Below are 23371 nucleotides of genomic sequence, written 5' to 3' on the forward strand. Positions count from 1 at the left end.
AAGTTTAGAAATCTTTGATGTCTTTGTGTATTATTTTTTGTTTTGGCGCAGTATTTTGGTACTTGGATATTTATATGTGGTCAGTGGCGGATCTAGGATTTTGGTTTGGGAGGGGCTTGACCCAGCTGAGGCTAGGCTTTGTCAAGGCAAACACTAAAACAATAGTGGACCCAGATGCTTTTGGAGGAGGCTTGAGCCTCTTAGCCCCCCCTCTAGATCCGCTACTGTATGTGGTGCATAAATTGTAAGTTTGAACATTATTTATTTCATGTTAGTTTACTGTTTTTTGTTTTTACTTTCGCACTTAAGCAAGTATAGAAACAATCTTTTATGCGTCTTTGAAATGTGTAAAGCTGTAGGTTAAAAGATAAGAATATTGTGGAATGTCTTTTTTTGGCTTGTGTACGCTTATTATGCTCAAACATTCCCGTGCCATATTTATATGTGCGCTGTTTTCAGTCTGATTTTTCATATAAGCCTCGATTTTATCTGGCTTGTCATAAATGTAATTTATTGTAAGTGAATGCACTAGGCCTACACATATAATTAGACAGCGGTTTCATTAATTGCCATTTCGTTTAACAAAGTTATTTCTGCAATCTGGCCTTCATTTTATTGGTGGGCTGGGATTGCAGCGCAAAATAATTGAAATAAATTTTGTCCTTTACCGCAGAGAAGGTACAAGTCTTCGAGTTGTGTTGTACTAAGCATAAGCATCATTGGTATTTCTTTTTAAATTAGTTTTTCTTATGCTAAATTATAGTAGTAACAAATTATGTTTGATTTGGAGAGTTTTACAAAACTTAATTCCACCCATTATATGACAATAAAGGAAACACATTTAATGATGATTTATTACATTACATGTGTATTGTTATGTAGTGGTAGCAATTGAAATAATGAAAATAAACATAACATGTGCACTACAAAGGATAATACTGAGAATCGGCTCAAATAATTACTAGAAATTTTAGTGTATTCTTGCACAAAAACATGGGCTGAATTGTAATGATGTAACATCACAGGCACTGTTCACACAGACATTTATTAGGAAATCATTAGGATTTTCATGATAAATTGAAGTTTTCTTTTAAAACTTTGTTTAAAATGTGTTGTCATGGGTCTCTTTGCATTAACCAGACACCATTAAATTGATTATTAGGAATGTAAATAGCATGTTAAGAAATTCCCAGTGAAGAAATTTACCTGCTTAATAATTTTGAAAAAAAAATGCATAGGTTGCAATACCAATTTGTCCCTTTTAAGATGCTTTCAGTTTTGAAATTTATCATTGGCTTCAGAAACTTTTTTTTCTGTTTGCATGTTAATTTAAAAATAAATAATGTAACAACTCAGTGTCTACATGTTTAAAAATCTCACATACATGTCATAATTGACCTGAAACAAGTTAAACATAATTGTTTTTTTTTTTTCAGTAAAAATCTCCAAGAACATTTGTATAGAGAGTCAGTTAAAAATTTCATTTATTGTATATATAATATATACATAGTTTTTTTTATTAAAGTCTACTTCTCAGAATACGTTGTTATTTGTTATTGAAAATACCCCTTTGCATCTTTGCCTCTATTGTTAAGTATTCAAATGGAATGAACCTGGTTTGACCTGGTGTGGCTTTCTGATTATGGTTATACATGGTTCTTAACTTACTTCAGGTGCATTCTTGGCTGGTTTCATAACATAGATCATAGAAGTTAAAATCCAAAACCCTATTGTCTGTTTGAATAAGTTTCTCTATCTCTAATGACTTCATTGTTGACGAGTTAGGCAAACCAGCTACCTTCTATTTTGTACAAAGTATAACTCGCCATGCATATTATTTTAAAATTTTGTACTGCATATTACACTCTCCTCAGAGTGTTGGTGTGCATGGAACAATTTATAAATAAAGAAATTATTTGTTTACAATAAATTTGTGATGCTATTTGAATATAGGTTGTGTGGAAGTACTGTTATGTTAATATTATTTTGTGAATTTACTTTGAAAATATGGATTTTAGAGCCCCTTTACACTATTGCCATATTGTATTTGTTATTTTATCCTTATTTAGTCAATTTGGTAGTATTAAAATGCATACTATCTATAAAAAATGTTAAGGAAACCAGATTTTTTTATGGACTGTCACTATTGTATCTTCAGCAAGTCACTGGCATCTCAATGTTAGGGAAGCTGGATCAATTTGAGCTCTTGTCTGATACAATAAGTCTTTCAATTAGGAAAAGTGACATTGCAATTTTAAAGAGTATTTCTCACTGTACATTTGTTTCATTCCCATTTATATTCCACTACTACACCATCATCTCACTTCATTTAGGCTGGTCAGACAAGTTTTTCGTTTAGTGAGGACAGCCGATTCCAGTCCAGTCTCATTTATGTTGAGCTTGTGTGAAATGGAAAACAATATGTCGATTATAAAGCTATATGATGAATTTGTATTACGACTGCATTGTTTTATATTTAGACCCTCTGTATATTAGTAAATTTGTGTTTAAGAATAAAATACATTAATTATAACATAAAATTGTTACATGTCTTTTGAGGGTTTTTAGGCGCACTTTTTTTTCTTGCACATGTCTAAATCACAAGCACCAGCCATATATACTATAGCATTAAATAAGGAGAAAAGTACATCACAATACGAGCACAGGTCAAGTCTCATGGCTGTTCATTATGTTAATACCGGTTTCCTGTGCAACATACAAGCAAGAATTTTCTATTATAATATGTTAGTGTATTGTATATAGGTATATTAGTTTTTTTTATTTCTATAACATTTGTTTGACGTTGAATGCAATTTTTTTTTCTTGTGTGTATCAAGTATTTTAAGTTAATGTAATACCACATGATTATCTAGACCACTGATACCGTACACAATAACAGTGTCGTGATTTTTGAGAATGTCAACATCTGGAATGCATTAGAAAACCACACCCAAATTCTCAAGACATTGTTCAAATACAGACAAAGACATCGATGGACAAGTGCTCATTTATGATACTCAAAAACAAACTTGAAGTGGCCATAACACATTGGGTTGTGAAAATTGTATTTAAAAATGCTCAGTAATCATGTCTCCTATGCAAGTGGGGTTTGGTTGTTATGGATTAAGTAAAAATTATCATACTTTCTGTGCTGAGCATAAGGAGATCACATCCAGATAGCTTGGAGAGCCTCAATTTAATTTATTCATTACAAGATGACATTGTCATTGTATTTAATAATGGAAACTTTGTGCATTAGCTTGTCCCTTTTTCCCCATGTACTGATGTAGATGCATGCCTGCCTGCCACTATATAACATTCAAATTCCCCATTAAAATAAAATGCAATGGACAGGAACCATGGACACCAGTGCTGGGCTTCCTATGACATTCATGTAAGTTTCATTCACTTTGCAAGCATACTGAAGACTTATTTAAATTTTACTTTCGTGACCATAATTTGTTTTAGAATAATAAAATAGTTTGTAAAATTAATGTTAGGCAAGTCTGGTACGCTGACCAGGGAAAACATCTGATGTCTAATTAGATTAATTAAATTATTTCTTTAACTTGGTTCATTTATATGTAAATTTAGCTCAGTAGGGTGGAGAATATGGTTTCATTAATTTATATGAATTGTTGGATTTGGTCGGCAGGTCTTTTTAATCTTACATATGATAGAAATTATAAGTAAATTTTTTATTGGTTTTCAGCAATTCTACAAGCCAAATTATTAAGTAATTGAATCAATTATCATTACATTAAAAATGACAAAAATTTACATTCTATGCCCTACCAGAGCACATCTTAAAAATAATCTCAAACAAATAATATTACAATATCTATTTTTTTATATAATAAAAAAATGACACAATACTAAGGACAAGCAAAACTTGACGAAAACAAGAAGATACGAACAAGATCATATCAATCCCTGATTAACACTTTCTAAGGGAGTGGTTAAGGGGCATTATGCACAAAGTTATCAAGAGGAAGTGTACGAGGGCATGCTGTGATGAATTGGAACACAGTCACTGCACTTCACTGCAACTAGCTGACCAATGCAGCTGTAACATTATGGTATCTATTAATGAGCAATACTCTTTTAAATAATAAATATACCTTTAGTCATCCTAGTTTATAGAGGTATTTTAGGTCACATGATACATTTTATACGTATTTCAGAACATTTATGGAAATATTTCAGTTAAATGTTTCAGAAATATTGATGGGACATTAGTGGAAACATTTCAGAAACGTTACCTTTTGATGTTGCAGGGAGGTTTCATTGAAATATTTCACAGGGCGGACATTTTGACGTTTCTGAAATATATCCGAGATGTTTCAGGTAGGTTGCGAAATGTTTCAAAAATGTTTCAATGTTTCAAAAGTTATATTTCTGAAACATATCTGTAACATTTTGTGCTGTATGGGTGGTTATTAAAACATTCACCATTAAACTTATATAATGGAAAAACTTACATTTTATTATTTAATTTATTTACTTAAAGATATGGTAATAATAACTAAGGCTTACGAAAAATATTCTTATACAGCATGGATTATTTCCTTGAAATTATAATTTTTAAGTTTCATGATATTTTTTATGAATTTACAATATACAAAATACTATATTGTAAGGTCTTGTGTGCATCCAGTGGGTCGTTCGTGTAGTCCCACCCGGTAGCTCCCTGCACGCCATTGGCTAGTGGTCGCCGCGCGACACAGAACTGTGGCGTCGGCGAGGTGGCGGGGGAGTCGGGAGGAGGCAGCCACTGAGGGAGGACGGACTTGCGCTCATGACGCCTCGCTCGCGGGTGGACCCACAGTCGCGCGACACGCGGTGTTTGTGTTTAGGAGTAATCCTAATAAATGTGTTCAAAAGCACGTAATGCGCATTATTATTCATTCGCCTTCGGTAACTCCCGATAAACGGCACACCCTCCTCCCCTTGTCTGTTGGGGGCGGGCGGTACACCAGGGGCGGTAGCACTGTGCCGAGGCACAGTGACCAGGACCCGTCAACGGCAGCGAAGATCAGCCGTTACAATTTGGTGTCAGAAGTGGGATCCCACCGCCTCGTGCTATCGTTTATCGGGTTGCAGTAAGTTATGTCACGCGCATCCGCGCCTCGCTGTATAAGGAAGATGTCCGTGTTTCGGTTCGGGTACTAGTGAATTCAAGTACTGTATACGGGCGTGGACGTGGCCATGCAAGAGCCTGCGTTACCGTGCCGCGAGACAGTCGTCGCCGGCCGTCCCGGGCTGTCGCGCCGCGTCTGCATCCGTCCGGCCGCCGTGCAAGCTGGCTATCGCGCGCGCGCTCGGGTTGCATCCTGCCGCGCTACGCGAGACTCGCCGCGCTGCAGAGCTAGAGTCCAACCGCGCCCGGCTTCACCACGTGCGGTGCATCCGCGAACACCATGACCAGTTCATGCAGTCTGTATCTCGACATCGCTGGAATGAGGTGAGGTATTCTTTCCTGATCTACTCTACAATCTAGTAACCATGGCATCGACCGTGCAGCTGGAAGGCCGCGAGCTTGATCTGCAAGCCGCCCTGAATTTGTTAACGTCCCGCCTTGAACACCTAGAGTGCGAAAATACGGAACTGAGGAGAAATGCCACAAGTACACCTTTGAGAGTAAGTGAAAATAATCAGGAAATGTCTCAGTCTGTTTCTGCACCTGTACGAAACTTCACTCTATTGCCCACGATCCCAATATTCAGTGGTAGGCCGGAAGATAATGTTAAAATATTTTTCATTAAAATCGAGCAAGCTGCCAAGGTGTGTGGCTGGTCTGAAAGTGAGATGCTCGCCTTCGTGAAGCTCAGGCTCGCAGGTGAAGCTTTAGATTTTGTCCTTGCTGACAGTGCATGTCAAGAAGCTGCCGCTTTTGAAGAGCTTAAAAAACACCTTTTGGAACGTTTTGGCAGGAAGCACACGACTCGTTTCTATCACGAACAATTGAGCCGTCTCAAAATCTTTGACCATGAATCCATTGAACAGTTTGCTGACCGGATACGCAAAATAAATGCTAACACATATGAATTAGGTCCTAATGACGAAAGAAATGAAGCCATTAAACACGAAGCTGACCAGAGAGCTCTGGATGCTTTCCTGAATGGTTTAAAAGGTGAGGTAGGCAAGTTTACACGTATTTATCGCCCACAAACGTTTAAAGAGGCCGTTGAGTCCGCGATTAATGTGGTTGAAGCAGATAAACGCCCTGGTAAAGAGCCCGAGAACACCGGTAAGTCGGTATTTGCCTTGAACCGAGTAGGGGGGAAATGCTTCTTCTGCAACAAGGTAGGTCACAAGCTGAAAGATTGCCGCAAGAGGGCGAAATCATGCTTTGGTTGCGGGAAGTCAGGACACCTGGTGAGGGAGTGTCCTAACAAAGGGATGATGGCCCCTAAGCCAAACTCTCCTGTGTATGAAAAGGGTAAGTTAAACACTTACAGGACTGGACTAGCCACGAGTCCCAGTCCTCAGTGAAGTGTATACCCGCGACAGTGTCTGACAATGACTTAGAGGATTTGACAGTTGTTAATAGATACTGGCGCTCAAGTATCACTTATGTGGCAACATGTCGTTGGAGATGCAGCTTTGACGAATCTTGGGAAGCCTAAATTTTGTATTTCAGGCCTTTCGGGTCACAAGCTAAAGAACGTGGGAGTCACGACTGTTACTGTACAGTTAGGTGAAATATCCTATGAGATGATTGTACAAGTCGTCCAGAACAACTGCAAATGTTATGATGGGATTATCGGGCTAGATTTCTTGACACTTCACCGAGCAACTATAGATGTAGCAAAACAGAGTCTGACACTGGGAAATAAATTGTACTCCTTGGGTCAGCGATCTGATGGGCAGACAGTACGTGTAAAGGACTGTTACTTGGGAGTGATTAACCCATCTGTTCCAGAACTACTTACACCGTCCCCAGTACATCTAGCAGCTGCCGAGAAATTACCGCCAGGTACAGGAAAACTTGTCCGTGTTATGGTCCCGCTCCCTAATGTTCGTAGAGGAGATAACTGTACCCTGTTATCAGAACCTGTTAAGGGTTGCGATGTGTTGAATAATCAGCATTGCTATGTGGCTAGAAGCATTACTACAGTTAATGCTCAGGAAGGAAAAGTAGAAGCGCTAGTGAACATGGTGAACATGAGTCGTGCTGAGGTAGAAATTCCTAGTGGTACCCAGGTAGCAGTAGTAGAGCTGCTGAATAAAGAAGCCGTCCTATCTTGTTCGTGTGATGAGGACAAGTCAGCCGTTAGAGAAAACATAAATCAGTCGAAGTTTTCGCATGATTTGAAATTATGTGGTCGAGTTAATGCTCACAAAGCAGAAATAGATTTTTCCAGTAAGTAAAGTCATTTGTCAGGTGAAGATGCACAGATGCTAAAGCCATTATTACAAAAGTACCAACATATTTTTAGAGAGAGAGAGAATCTGCCAGTAACACCTTTGGTACAACATCGTATTAATACAGGGAACCACAAGCCTATTTCCTTGAAACCTTACCGTGTACCTTTTCAACAGCAACAGTTAGTGCAGAACATGGTGGAAGAACAGCTTCAGTCTGGATTTATAGTACCACGAGAGTCCGGGGATCCTCCTTGGGCTTTTCCTATTGTCATAGTTAAGAAGAAATCGGAAACTGGCGAGCCTAAATTTAGGTTTTGTGTCGACTATCATTCCCTGAACTCACTGACTATCCCAGATGTATATCCATTGCCCAACATTGTGGAGACCCTAGATAACTTAGGACAGTGCAAAATTTTCTCAGTTGTGGATCTCACCAGCGGATACCACCAGATAGGGGTGCATCCTGATGATCAGGCCAAGACCTCTTTCATTACGACAACAGGTGTGTACAAATACGTCCGATTGCCGTATGGATTGATTAATGGCCCTGCTACATTCCAGAAGCTCATGGACAGTGTTTTATGAGGCTTGACACCTTCACAGTGTATGGTGTACATTGACGATGTGATAATCTTCAGCAAAGACATAAAGCAACACATAGAACGCCTGGACTTAGTTTTTGACAGATTAGACCGAGCCAATTTGTCACTGTTATTAGGAAAATGCCAATTTGCAGTAAAGGAAGTTAGATACTTAGGTCATGTGATAAGTTCCTCAGGAGTGAGACCTGACCCGAAACATGTAGAGGCAGTACAGAGTTACCCCTGTCCCACCAACGTGAAGGAGCTACAAAGTTTCCTAGGTTCATGTAATTATTACCGGCGATTTATGAAGAATTTTGCTGTCATAGCGAAACCTCTGACCTGTTTACTCAAAAAGGGTATGAAGTTTACCTGGACACAAGAGTGTGAAGAATCTTTTCTAGCCCTGAAGCAGATGCTCATTTCATCCCCAGTTCTTACTTACCCTGATTTTAGTAAGCCTTTCATATTGGCCACCGACGCAAGTCAATTCGCCATTGGTAGTGTTTTGTCACAGATGATAGATGGGGAGGAACACCCAGTAGCCTATGCATCTCGACAGCTTAATAGAGCTGAGATGAACTACTCTGTCACTGAGAAAGAGCTGTTAGCTGTTGTCTGGAGTGTTAAGCATTTTCACTGTTATTTGGTTGGAAGCGAATTCACAATAGTCATGGACCATGCTGCACTTACTTGGATGTTAGGTCTTAAGGATCCTAGTGGCAGACTAATGAGGTGGTCTCTTCAGCTAAGTGAGTATAACTACAAAGTACAGCATCGCCCAGGTAGAAAACACGGTAATGCAGACTGTATGAGCCGGCGAGTGCGCAATGTAGATGCTAGTGCTGAAGAAAGTATGGCAGTCGAACAACTACAAGATGAGGAGTGCCAGGGATATAGGCAGCAGCCAAAATTTGTCGAACGAAATGGTCTCCTATTTAGAGAGACTCATTTGGGGTTAAGGTTAGTTGTCCCAAAGTCCCAACAAAACAAGATCTTTACAAGAGTGTCATGACTCCGGGTATGCTGGTCATCGAGGTAAGTAAGCTACCAACCGAAAAGTTGCTGAACGATATTGGTGGAAAGATAGAAAACAAATGGTAGAAAATTATGTAACATCGTGTATACCTTGTAATCGCCGTACTAGCCAAGGGAAAACCCGAGCTAATCTAGTGGAACTTCCGGAAACTGGAAGACCTTTCCAGAGGTTAGGTCTAGATATTGTGGGACCAATGCCCAAAACCGCCAATGGTAACCGCTACATTTTGACAATACTTGATCACTTTTCCAGATATTTGGTAATGCGAGCTCTTTCTGACGAAACAGCAGAAACCATAGCAAAAACTTTTGTGTTTCACTGGATTTTGAAATTTGGTGTGCCAGATGCCATTATCACTGATCAAGGAACTAATTTCCTTTCAGACCTAATGACACAATTATGCCAGTTGCTCCATGTAAAGAAGTTGAGAACCACTCCAGGGCATCCGCAAGGAAATGGAAGAACAGAACGTGTACATAGGACCATTGCTAAAATGATTAGCCATTATGTCAGTAACCGTCATGATGATTGGGATGTATATTTGCCATATGTGTGTACCACATACAACAGCCAAGTGCACACCAGCACTCAGCTAAGCCCATACGAGGTAGTCCATGGAATGAAGATGTCCACTCCTTATGAGCACCTGACTGTACCTCCGTCAGTTGGCAACAGCCATGTCGCCGAGTTCGCAAGAAAACTGCGCGACGTGTGGAAAGCAGTGAAGCAACGCAACCACACCACATTCTTACAGCAAGCTACGCAGTACAACAAGAAGGCCGTGCCAGTGAAGTACAGGATTGGCGATCTTGTGTTCCTGAGCAACCCAGTATTAAAGAAGAACCAGGTGAAGAAATTTCAACAAGCGTGGAAAGGCCCGTATCCAGTCATTGAGGTGTGTTCGCCAGTGACCCTCAAGCTGCAGCTGCCTTTCCGCTCTATCACCGTTCACGTTAATCGAGTGAAGCCGTACATGGGTACAGCCATTCCACCTTCTGCGTCTGTCGACCACGACCATCCGAGAGGAAGACCTCGAAAAGAACCACCAGCAGCACCTGCAGTCAAGAAGTTGCAACCTTCTGCTGCAGACGCCGTTGCTGTGCCAAGGCAACGCCAAGCAACATCGAAGGTGCTCTCCCGTAAGCCACCACCGTCACCGGTGAGACCGCCCATCCCCTACAACCTGCGAAGACGTCTGTGAAATGATATCTGTGTGTGCTGTGCTATGTAACATCTTTATCTTTTGTTTTGTCTTAGCAGTGGAAATCCAAGTGCATCAGTCTAATGTAGGTATTGTGTTTGAGCGTCATAGTGATGTAATCGTGTCAGACAGTGAGTACCTAGTTGTAGTTAATTTAAATATTTCTGCCTTATCTCAGGCGTGTAAGCTGTTAGGTGACATGTTAGACCTATGAAGTAACAAATTTTGAATTATATGAGTTACACCCTTATCCTGTATATATTCGTAATTTAAGGCAACATGCCGAATTCGTAACACATGATTTTTTGTTATTAAGCTCTGATAGAAATTACTACAGTTTGCTCAACCGTCATAGCCTAGAAAATTGCCGAACACATGGTGTTACCTTATGTAAAAGTGACTTTGTGTTGTACGACCGGAGTGCGCCATCCTGTGAAATTTGTTTGTTCCTAGGCAAGAATGTAACTAACTTGTGCCCTGTCAACATTGTGAAATTGTCAAAACCATTCTTTAAAAGAGCTCACTCTACTTGGTTATTTGCAGTAACTGATCCAGTTGATATTACTTTTGTATGTTAAAGTGCTAAGTTGACCTGGCCTCCCATAAGTAAAACCATATTCGGTAATGGAATGATAGAGAATGCTTCTCACTGTGATTTGATGTCAAACCGTTTTAAAGCTCTTGCCACGATAACTGATGTAATGCATTGGAATGACACTTATTCTGTTTTGCATATACCAGATCTCAGGCTAGAGGTCACATCAGAAAAAATATTTGGTTGGTTACCAATAGATACTTCACAAGACAAAAACCTGCTGTCAGAAATTGACGAGTATTTACAGAGTAATGAATATAGTGCACCGTATAGTCGAATCATGCATCTAGTACGTAAGCCTGAGTCCAGTGTAGCTGATACTCTCAGTATTGTCAGTGTATGTTTAGTGGGTTTAATTAGTATTACGATGATTATCCTGTTTGTAGTGTTTAAAAGGTGCTACTTGGCTAAACTAGTGAAAGATTGTTCCACAGACTTAAAATAAGTGACTGTTTCAGAAGTAAAGGTTGTATGGCCCCATGCCAGAGAGCCAAGTGTGGCAGACCAATAGAACCATTGATCATATGTGGTACTTGTACTGTATGTTGTATATTGTATGTTGACGTGAGTGTCGCTGTGGGCTCCACTCTTCGAGGGGGAGAGTGATTGTAAGGTCTTGTGTGCATCCAGTGGGTCGTTCGTGTAGTCCCACCCGGTAGCTCCCTGCACACCATTGGCTAGTGGTCGCCGTGCGGCGCAAAACTGTGGCGTCGGCGAGGTGGCGGGGGAGTCGGGAGAAGGCAGCCACGGAGAGAGGACGGACTTGCGCTCGTGATGCCTCGCTCGCGGGTGGACCCACAGTCGCGCGACACGCGGTGTTTGTGTTTAGGAGTAATCCTAATAAATGTGTTCAAAAGCTAGTAATGCGCATTATTATTTATTCGCCTTCGGTAACTCCCGATAAACGGCACACCCCCCTCCCCTTGTCTGTTGGGGGCGGGCGGTACACCAGGGGCGGTAGCACTGTGCCGAGGCACAGTGACCAGGACCCGTCAACGGCAGCGAAGACGAGCCGTTACAATATTCTAATAAAAATTAAATTTTAACACATTAATGACTATTTTTTATAATTTTGGTTGCAGTTATTTCCATTAAGTGAAAGAAAATTAAACAGACTATGTGCCGGGTAACAGAATATGTGAACGAGGTACACAAACAATAATGAAACCACATCATGAGTACCTATCTAATAATTTTGAACACACTCCCCCTTTACTGACCCTACGCATAGATCATACACATCATAAGGATCCAGTGATACCACACACTCTCCACACCCAACATCTCTAGCATCGTAACTCCCTTCTTCATTTCACTCCATTACTACATCAATGTCTCCACCACCAATTCCCTAGCTCTCCCCTTCTCATATGTTTTTTTCATAGATAGCTGCTAATATCCTTAAGATTCGTCTCCTGTTGTAAGCCGTTTACTATCTCCCCAAAATAGAATCGGAAATTTTCTGATGGAAGCCACTAATGTCTTCTCCTGTTGTCAGCAATATTGTATGACAATATACTGATATTTTTAAAGTCTGAAGCTAGGTAATGCCTCTGTCAATTCATGTTATATAATTTTATACTGGAATATATGTACCAGCTTTCACATGGCCCAGCAGTTATCCAATAGCGTTACAATGTACGGGATTACAGATGGCCTAGCGGTCATCGAAACACGTTTCTACTAGTTGACTGCGCCCACAAGCAAGACCCCTGAATCCGAGGACATAGACAGAAAAATATTCAGAAATCTAATAACATAAATTGAGTGCGTGTTTTTATGTAGGTATGCTCGTTAGGCGTTATACATATTTGGCCTAACCAAATATTACCTTTTATCTTACATGCAAATAATAATTAGAAATAAAGTAATAAAATGACTAGAGATTTTATAAATACGGTTGGTAAAATTTAAATTAAAAAAATTAAATTATACTCAGTATTAAATATTTATTTAAACTGTTGGAATAATTAATTAAAACATTTAGTAAAATAATCGAAATTAATTGTAATCACTAATGAAAATTCCAGAAAATATGCTCTGTAGTATATAATAGCCGATACTGGGACAAAGTAAAGAATGCGGAACTGAGGAGCCGACAGCTATTTTGGATTGTGATGTCAGGTCAGCCTTTTTTGGTGTCAAATTTCCTCAAATTTCCTCCAAAATTACTCAAAATTCTTCAAAATTACAAGAAATATTCTTATTTTATAATTCCAGTTTATTATAAAAAATTACTCATTTATTCCCCTCAAAAAAAAATCCAGAAGATTAATTTTCCTCAGAGCGGGGCAGTTTTCCTTAGAGTGGGACGATTATAATCAGAGCGGAATAATTTTCTCAAAAGCCTCAGCAGAGGACTTGACCTTAACCTTGACCATAAACTAGTATATCTTTAATATTTTACCCAAAAATTCCGAAAAAATTCCAAAAAATATATTAAAAATTAATATAAATATTTAGTTACCTTATGGATTAAGTTTGAACATTTTAACTCAGATATTACTAGTAATAGAGTGAAATTTGTCTTACAAATATTGGAATGTGACTGCTTTTGCCCATTATTTTAATGTTATACTCGTCACTTGTTCATAAAAGCTTCGGGAATCCTGTAATATTTTTCATATTTTGGAGTCGATAAATAAATGCTTGTCATTTCTAGTTCAAATTCATATTATTTCTGTCCTTTCGGTCTAGTGTCTATCGGCAAAATAACTTTCGGCCTAGTGGCTTTCGGGTTAATGCCTTTTGGTCTAGTGCCTTTCGGTTAAAAGACTGATGGTCTAGTGCGTTTCGATTTATACGTTTATTTGAATAATGAACAACTTGAGAACACATAAATTTACTAGTTACCGAGGGTATTGGTTTATACATCACTAAAATACACACTCAGATTTTTAAAACTTAATTCATTTTTTTTCTAATTTCATTGGTTTTTTAATTTAAAAATCGCAAACTACGTTCATGTTTCGAAACCAGCACACTGCATTCAGGATTTTATTTAAAAAAGTCTAAAATAATATGACATGCAGAATTTGAGCGCTATCTTTCAGCGAACTTTTGAACAATTTTTAACATCATCCAAGAAGGACGATAGAAGTAGTCAACACTGGTGGCACAAAGCAGCATCGTCTGAATCAAGATGGTGGCCATACAAATTAATCTACAATAGCAGAGAACACAAGTTTCACCAAGCAGAAAGGGGGGCAATGAATTGGTGATGGGAGATAGCGGAGTAGGAAAAGTTGGAGTTAAAGTTATAAGTGGTAGTAAAGGGTGTGTGGTCTCACTGCATCCTATTAAGTGTGGAAAGACTTTCAGGATGGTTAGTCATTGTGATGTAAGTGTGTCTTACGATGATCTTGAAGTTGTTTTAAATGTGGTTCCCTAGCCCACCATATATCCTACAGGTGAGCCCTTACCTATGACGGGGCTACCCTCGTCCTTGCCGTCGTAGATCTTGATGTAGTCGTAAGGGCAGTGCTGCTCGCCTGACGAGATGGGCCGCATAGGGCACGTCATGATGTTCTCGCAGCGCTGGCCGTCGATGTTGAACTCCTCGTTCTCGATGTACAGCTTGATGAAGGGCAAGCGCGTGTTGAGGTGGTAGCGACAGTGCAGGCCGCGCGGGTACACGCCTGGATACGCCGGCGACTGCACGTAGCACGTTTGCAGGCGGCAATCCCGGAACACGCGCTCACAGTACGACCTGCAACACAGCACAGAAACATTCGCTACTATCGCTGCCCACTGCGACGCTCGCCTCAGCGTTCCAAGAGCACTGCACCAACAACCTGCAGTACAGCACGGTGACACTCGCTACTGCAGCTTCAACTGAGACACACTTGCCTTAGCCCTTAGCCTTCCAAGAGCACTGCACCAACAACCTTCAGTACAGCACGGTGACACTCGCTACTGCAGCTTCAACTGAGACACACTTGCCTTAGCCCTTAGCCTTCCAAGAGCACTGCACCAACAACCTGCAGTACAGCACGGTGACACTCGCTACTGCAGCTTCAACTGAGACACACTTGCCTTAGCCCTTAGCCTTCCAAGAGCACTGCACCAACAACCTGCAGTACAGCACGGTGACACTCGCTACTGCAGCTTCAACTGAGACACACATGCCTTAGCCTTTAGCCTTCCAAGAGCACTGCACCAACAACCTGCAGTACAGCACGGTGACACTCGCTACTGCAGCTTCAACTGAGACACACTTGCCTTAGCCCTTAGCCTTCCAAGAGCACTGCACCAACAACCTGCAGTACAGCACGGTGACACTCGCTACTGCAGCTTCAACTGAGACACACATGCCTTAGCCCTTAGCCCTCCAAGACTACTGCATCAACAACCTGCAGTACAGCACGGTGACACTCGCTACTACTGCTTCAGCTGAGACACACATGCCTTAGCCCTTAGCCCTCCAAGACTACTGCATCAACAACCTGCAGCACACGGTTGTTACGTTGGTACCAATCCTTCCAGGCTCCTACTTAATTTAACAGAAGTTTTATTACTTGCAAATATATATTCCTGCTGATTCATTTTATACGAATCATTTTTTATTTAATTGTTTAAATCTTAACTTAACATATTTATGTTCACAACTAAAAATGGAAGCAAGGTAGGTAGACAATAATTTAAATATACATTTATTAGAACCATTATTATTAAATTTGAATAATCTGAAATAAACTTTTTCAATGCATTTCAGGTACTTTCATTTCATACTGCACGCCAGTTGGACTTTAAACAATTAAATATTTTATCGGGTTGCATACTGATATTATTACCTTAAGTTATGTGAAATAACCGTGCTGACAATATAAATAATTTATTTCGAAAATAATAAAAATATAATTTATAGACATACATTTATTAAGGAAGAAAAACAGAGCTGTGACATTAATGACGTGTAATTTTAGTGAGTAAATCTCTGCTTGTGTGGGTGCTTAAAACATTTTTTCATCTATGTTTGATTTTATTCATGATACATGATTTCTTTTGTTTATATGTTGTTACGAACGCAGACAGGACCGCGACGCACGCCAGGTTCGGAGCTGGCTGGCTGCCCCACACGGCCACTGACATCACGCGCCGTCCACTGACGTAAGGCATGCCACGTGTGCCTGGCTCGCTACCCACCCCCCTCCATTCCCGCTCAACATTACGTCTCAGGCCATTGTAAATGTCCCTATAAGCGGCCTGGGAGTTCCGCGGGTTTCCTTTGACCTTGACATTAACTTCAAAATTTGTCAAAAATTTCCAAAGATATTCACAATTTCCTAAAATAAGCCAAAATCATCCACCAAAATCCAACAAAAATTTCCATTTTTTGGAAACATTTCCGCAAAAAAATTTAAATAAATCAGAATAATACAAATGTTCCTAGTTCGAAGGAAAAATTAACGTTTTGAGGTACAATTTCCCGTTCAGTGTAAGTTTAACAACTAGTGAGCAATTTTTTCACAGCTGAGTAAGGTCGTAGCTTCCTCAAAGGAAGAGACAAATAATGCGACATTTCTGTCTTAGCGCAACTGTGCGAGCAGAAAAATTAACGTAAATGACTTGCATTTGCCCCTGGTGCGTACAAAAAATTAAAGGTCACCATATGCACTCTCTATGCATCTCAAAATGTTGTTAACGATTTGGCTTTGCTCTAATAATAGTTGAGTTTTGTTTGGGAAACTTGAACCTCAAAAGCTGCACTTTCGTAATTGAGCTTCCTGAGTAAATCAATGGACAACTCTCCCTCTCGTTTTGGGGAGGGCATGCTGAAATTAGATAACTCTTTGCATGTGACTAATGTGGTGCACATTCCACGAAGAAAAGTAATTTTACTAGGCACTATAAAAGCAAGTTCATTTACAAGTTTTACAGCGGGGAAGCGATGGTTATTGCGATGGATATATGTATCAGTGTAGCTACTGTGGTAAACGTTTTGAACGACGACGAAGTACGCGAACCCATGAAGCAATCTCTTCCATGTAAAATTTCTGTGTGAGAAGTACGGAGTACAGGTTACACGAATATTATAATTGACAAAAACATTATAAAGTTTGTAAAGGTAGGTTTCTAACATCAACATCTGTGGTACTCTTAGGTGTAGCACTCTTGAACAGCTGTATCGAGATCTATATGAATTAGTTGATTTTTTACTCTTAAAAAGAACTAATATAATTTTGTAATAGAAAAATGTATGTAGCATGGACTGAGGAATGTATACGATATATATACAAGCGACAGATTTTACTTTATGTAAATGTTTGTAATTGGATAATAAATTATAGAATTAAAGAAATTAATTAATTTTTTTCTTATCATACTTCATTTTTCTTTGTAATACCCAAAGTGTCTTAAAGAATAATTAAATAAGTAGCTAAAAATATTTGGAAACTCTGAATACTGGGGCCCTCAATTAATAACTATCAAACGTCAACATCAGAGGCGACACTAGGAGTAAACAAAGAAATTTTTTTGACTCCCTACGAACACTTGGGAGAAAAAGGATCGTTATTATAGATTAATTAAATAAAAACAACAGTTACGTCTATAGACTTACTTATTTTATTAATCATTGTTCTTTCTTTTTTTTATCGATTAAAGTTTTGTTTGTAACATCTGTTTTTCATGGATAAGTGATCTTACTTAAATTCCTCACCATTACACTTATTATATTATATTCTTTGAACTTATTTACGAGCGGGCTGGCCCTGAATGTTTAACAAAAATTACAATATTTAAAAACATGAATGAAATTAACATCGCTAACTTTACAGGTTGTACATATAGTCCTTGCAAAACATTATATAAATTTCCTCTCCTCGAACTGCTTTAACTGTCCACTGTCTTAACTGGGTTACATTATATTTGAGTTCGTAAAGAAAATTATAGAATGATGCGGGTATCACCCGGGGCTGTAGGTAGACGGTGATCGAGGGAGTAGGCCTGATGATGGTGGATTCTGCTCAGGATCCGACTCCAAAGGTTCTGGCAGAGGATTTTGGTGGCCCCAAACTTAGAACCCTGTCTGAAACAGAAGTCCAAATTCCAAAGAACCAGCCCTGTTTCCAGACAGTATACTTAAATGGCGCAAAAGGCCAATAAAGGGAAATGAAAGGGGGGATGACGTCAAGACTTACCAAAACAGGGTGTTGGTCCTGGCGCTCAGGAGAGGGCGTCTCGTCTCGGAAAACCCGAACCACGATTCGCGGTAGACACGGAAGTCTTCATGATTTAATAAAAAAAATACTAATTTTCTCTACTTTTATCTAAACTACTGACTGGTTAATCTTAATTTTAGATAGAGACTTCATCCCTCTAGTCTGAGAAGACTACATAATTCGAGATGCGAAGCCGATGATTCGCCAAAGATCGCTGTTACAGAAGGTACCAGTCAGTCAGGAGGCGCGCACCGAAGTCCCTTCAGAGCGGGAAATCATCAGTATATAATAAGCGCGGGGTCTCTAGAGAATGGGAGGGGGGTTAGGCTATGAGCCGAAAATTACCGAGCCCACCCGAAGGTGTCCGGCATAAAAAAATATCAGATCTTACTGGAGTGACTGCGCGACTGAGGCGCTATCTTTTGGTGGCGAAAAGACGTACTAATAAATCGACATGTGGCCGACGAGTGTGTCAATGCCAGTAGTATATGGGGCAACCAGTGTTGCCACCTAGCGGCCCGAGACATAAGGGGGAGAAAGGTTGTCATTACCTCCGCGCGAAAGCGCTGGTGTCGGCGCTGCTGACGCCCACAAGAGGCGTTAGTGACCACGGCCTGAGATGGCCTTGAATTCGGACACCGTCCCCGTGAGTTCACAAGCGGTCATCGCTCCTGGCTTCACTTCTGAGAAGAAAGGGTGGGGGAGCAGGGGGGATGGATGGCTTCAAAAAACGTATAGTCTGTGGGACGCAAGGCCTACGGGATCCTCCTGTCGTGTCTTGCTGCTAGTGAACCTTATACCGATTCGTGACAGAGTTAGCAGGGCTCAGCACTGCTCCACGAGCTGCTGTAGGCAAAATTATACATGCGGAGAAATTAAGTTACCGGCCTCCGACGTGCCTCTAGGTGGGAGAAATATTAGCCAGACTGCTAACCTAGCATTAGGCTGGGGAAAAAAATCAGCTCGCTTCTGAGAACAGAAGCTGAGGGCCTGGCCGTAAAGATACAAGATGAGTAAAAAAATAAATTTCCAAAAATATTTATGATTACAAAATTTTAAATAAAACGTGCCTAAATCCCTAATTCCCGGCACATCTTAATGTAATAAACTACAGGTCACAAGACGTTTTGTTATAAGGTCAGGTCTGCAATGCACATTTTGTCTCGTTTGTGGGTATTTTGTTAACAATAATGCAGAAGAAAGTTTTTTCTTACATCATTTTTGTCTGAATAAGGAAACTGCATTCTTAAATTTTTTATGAGAATTGAATTATTTTATGGGAATTGGTTATGCGAAGTTATGCATGAGTGTTAAGCATATACTTTGTGTGAGTGTGGTAAAGTGTTGGCACAGGTAATGACGTAGCATTAGAACAAATATAATAGGAACTTGCTTTATAAATTCTGTGAAATAAATTATTACTCCTCGAAATAAAACTAATAGACCTCTGGGAATTATATGGCCTTAAAATCATAAACTGACAAATATCAATGTACTATAGGTGGTGATATTAAAAATTCAAATGTTATCTAGTTAACAAAACTTCAGAATAAGCTGTTCACTGGATGGACTGTTCATGTCTTGTGAAAGAAGGAGTTTCCCACTAAGCATGGATGTAAAAACTGATTTAGCTAAACAACTGCACGAGGTGATCGAGCCCATTTGTACAAAGTGCTTGCTTGCAAAGTAGCATAGATTAGCCGACGAGGTTCGTAGGGGAGAGGAATTGAGGCCTCTAAGTACATGACTGGATATATTGATATCCAGAAGGGTCAAATAAAAGCAAGGTAAACCTGTTAAAATCGAAATCAAGGAAGAGACACAACCTAAGCCTGCAGTTAAACATAAGCGAAGCCTCGAACAAACTGATGATATAAGCACGAATTATAGCGGGGACGAAATAGAACATGGCAAGGTTCTCAGGAAGAAAGTACGTGACAAGGGGTCTGAAATCGGACCGTTGGTGAACGAATACCTCGCCTCTTATGCATCTTTATCAAGCAACACGACTTATGGTGAGAATAAGCACAGGAATAAATGGCTCCTTGGTTCGAAGGAATTGCATTTATTGCCTACCGATAGCATACAGTGCGGTAGAGACATTATTAAACGAACTAGGAGTTTGAATTAATTGTGGTTTCGGAAACAGCCACGACGGTTATAGAGGAACTACTTGTGAAAATATCATAAGTAGTGTATAATTGTATGTCCGGCATCAGGATTTCGCAAGAAGTGCTGGAGGTGCCGACCACCATCGAGGATTGTGATGTCACGGTGACCTTGAAAATCCTAACGTTTTATGCTAAGCATTATAAGTTGAAAATACACTTTAAGACATGCAAAGGTCGTGCTGCGTGACAGAAAGTAAAAGTTTCGCTACAACAGCAATTTTTGGATTCGCTTAAGAGTACACCGGGAATCGGTACAACTACAGCAACATCATCAGGTTCGGGTCTGAAAGGATCGTCTTCGTCAACTAGACATCCTTGCTGCTATTGCGATATGTTTTTTACATTTGACCATGTGGTACGAAGTCAAGAGCAGAGTATATACATAAATAATTCAATCTGAGTGATGTTTCGCTGCCATGAGTTCCATGTTTGGTTTACACTATTGGCAGCTTGCAACGGCATGCGAAAAAATGTAAAGGTGAAGTCCGTGAGGCTAATGATGAACTACATGTATAAATTCTGACTTCTCGCTTGATATTCGAGACTCGTATGAATACAAACACAAAAACAGATGTTTAGCAACTGAATACGATGAGGCATGGACATGAATATAATCCTCAGACTGTCCTCTGGTGGATTACAGGTAAATAGTAACGGATTACAATTGGCGAAAGCTTAATTTCGTGGAACGTTGAAAGAATAATATTATCTAAATACGTTTAGTGAGTTGAAAGATATTTGTTCTTTTCTTGATGATATTAGGTAGAACATCATCAATCAGCTTACTGATGAATTAGCTACATACCCATCTTTAAAATATAACTTGTGGTTGATCTGTGAATATGGCAAACCACATCCGTTCGAAGAAAAAGTAAATAAATGGGCATTTAAGACAGTAAATTCACTAACAATTCAGATGATGTGAAGCGGTCTGTTAAGGCGATTGGTGCATGGAAAAGATTACGACAAAACTAATTTAACTGTACATATTTATTTTTGATGCTTATTTTTAAGACATAATATACCTAGGATCTTTTTTAATAAACTTTTTTTTACTGAGTTATGTCATTTTAAATGCATTTATTTTAATTCCAAGCCAGAATTATTTAGAAAACACATAATTATCTTAAACATAAGTATAGTTCAAGAAAGGAGTGTACGAATAGGTTTCTGCACATATAAAAAAATAATTTTTTTTTCATCGTCAAAATAACATTTTAATATTGACAATTTCCATTGATCTTTGCTGGACTACTTCAGGAGCGATTTAAAGAATAAATTTAAATGAAAATGAAAACATAATTGGCAGAACACTATTGAGTTATGTATATAATTTCATATCCTTTTTTTTCATACGATCCGACTCAAAACACGCCCTCTGGAGTGGCAGTACTAGTGCTGCGTGTAAAACTATCGCGGCCAGGAAGAATGTCCCCGCGACGTGGCGCTAAGAGGCGGCGCTTGTCGGAACCAGGTAGTCCGGCGGAGCTCCGGCCGGCTGGCCGCAGCCTGCGGGAGGGGAGGGGGAAGAATGGGGTGTAGAGGGTGGACAAGAGAGGAGGCCGAAGAAACGAAGGGTCTGTCAAGGTCGCACTTCATAGTGGAGTATCTTCGCTCAAGCAAGGAAATTGTCTCTAAACAGAAAAATTCGTACAGCGAAATTCTTTTAGCGGTTATGTTTTGACTTGAAGTTGAATACTGACAGGGTGATTATTCTTTTTGGTGGTTGTTTACACATATGAATAAATTTTTACCCTCCAGATTAATATGCTTTGACAGCATAGAACATCAGTTGTGTATTCCGGTTAGTTAGGGTATGCTATATGCACAATAGATTGACAGATCTAAATTTAACCAAAAAAAAATAGCTTTTATATTTATTAAAATTTATTTAGAACATCAAATCAACACTAGGCTATTATCGTTATATGAAATAAAAAAATTGAAAATGTTAGCTAGCGATGCCAGAATGCCGGGCACACTAATTACAAATGTCCTTTTGTAATATTACATTGCACAGACCACTGAAACCTTAATACTTCAAATGTTTGTTTACAGTTTTATTATTCTGTGCTACGTTATTTAAATGTATATGTTTAATTTATTTTGGGTTTTGAATTATATTTCTGACATTGTTACAGACGTTTGGGATTTTATGTATGTAATTATTAAGTAATTGCGGCTTTTGGAATTACGTTTTTCACGGCCAGAAGTTGCCCGAGGTTTCGGCGGAACTTTCAAAAAGTGCCTCGAGCCTATAGTTGTAAAAGTTGCCACTAAAAATAAGATTGGTTTTGGTTGTTTTGGTGCGTGCAGCTCCGCGTCAGGACGTTCCTGACGCGGGCCTACCATAAGTTATGTAACGTGTGCGGTAATAATAGTATGTATAAAAAGGTTATCATCAGACTGCTGATGGTATGTTAAGTTGCGAACGGGAATACGCGATTTTAAAGTTATTAACGTCAGAAGATATCATTAGTCTAGGTATGGTCATTTTGTTATTACTCTATCACTAACGCTGTACTGACGCCCTGCAACTTTTTAACATTGCCGATTGATATTATGACTTGTTGATGTTGCTGGGATAAACTAAACCAGCCGCTATTAAATATTATATTTACTAAATTAATTAGCATCTCAGTATTATTAATGGCACTATCATATGAACATACAATGCACAATTAACTTAGTGGTATTGAGTCTATAGGTCTTATGTTTTATCGGACAATTGATTTAATTTATGAGTTAGTGAATTTTTCAAACCGTAAATCCATTTTTGAACTCTACGTGAAACATTGACATTTGCGAAGTCGTGCCCATGTACCTGGCAACGATAGTTAAAAAAAAATCAGAGTGATATTTTGGTCAAAAGGAATTACTGTATTGAGGGATACGTGGTATTTGTTTATTTGTGTGTAAGTAATAAATCAGTCCTAAAATCAGTTAATTATTTTGTCTTCCTCTTTCGTATTCTAATTGAGATAAATATCAGATAAGCATGTATTACTTGTATCACGACATCTAGGTATTGTTTATCAGTAATTAATATTTTATTTTATTTTTTTGTTAACTAATGTGCATAGGGCAGTGCACTAGACATCACTACCTGTGTGTAGTGTTGCGTTACACTTTTTAACCGATTAGAGTTCACATAAAATGATAAATCCAAAATTTCGTTTAAAAGTATACATATTAACGATCAATTTAATTAATGTCCTGTATAACTCAGTGAGTAAAACACTCGAAAATA

At 39.2% G+C, this 23371-nt stretch overlaps 1 protein-coding gene across 1 annotated transcript in view; it reads right to left on the reverse strand.

Annotated features, from left to right (window-relative positions):
- Positions 1 to 23371, reverse strand: part of LOC134532219 (cubilin) — a 633189-nt gene that overhangs the window by 111141 nt on the left and 498677 nt on the right. Inside the window, exon 3 of the mRNA XM_063368639.1 lies at positions 14210 to 14496. Within this exon, the coding sequence (XP_063224709.1) occupies positions 14210 to 14496 (287 nt within the window). The remainder of the gene's footprint in view (positions 1 to 14209; positions 14497 to 23371) is intronic.

This window comes from Bacillus rossius, chromosome 5 (genome assembly GCF_032445375.1).
Source record: "Bacillus rossius redtenbacheri isolate Brsri chromosome 5, Brsri_v3, whole genome shotgun sequence".
NCBI lineage: Eukaryota > Metazoa > Arthropoda > Insecta > Phasmatodea > Bacillidae > Bacillus > Bacillus rossius.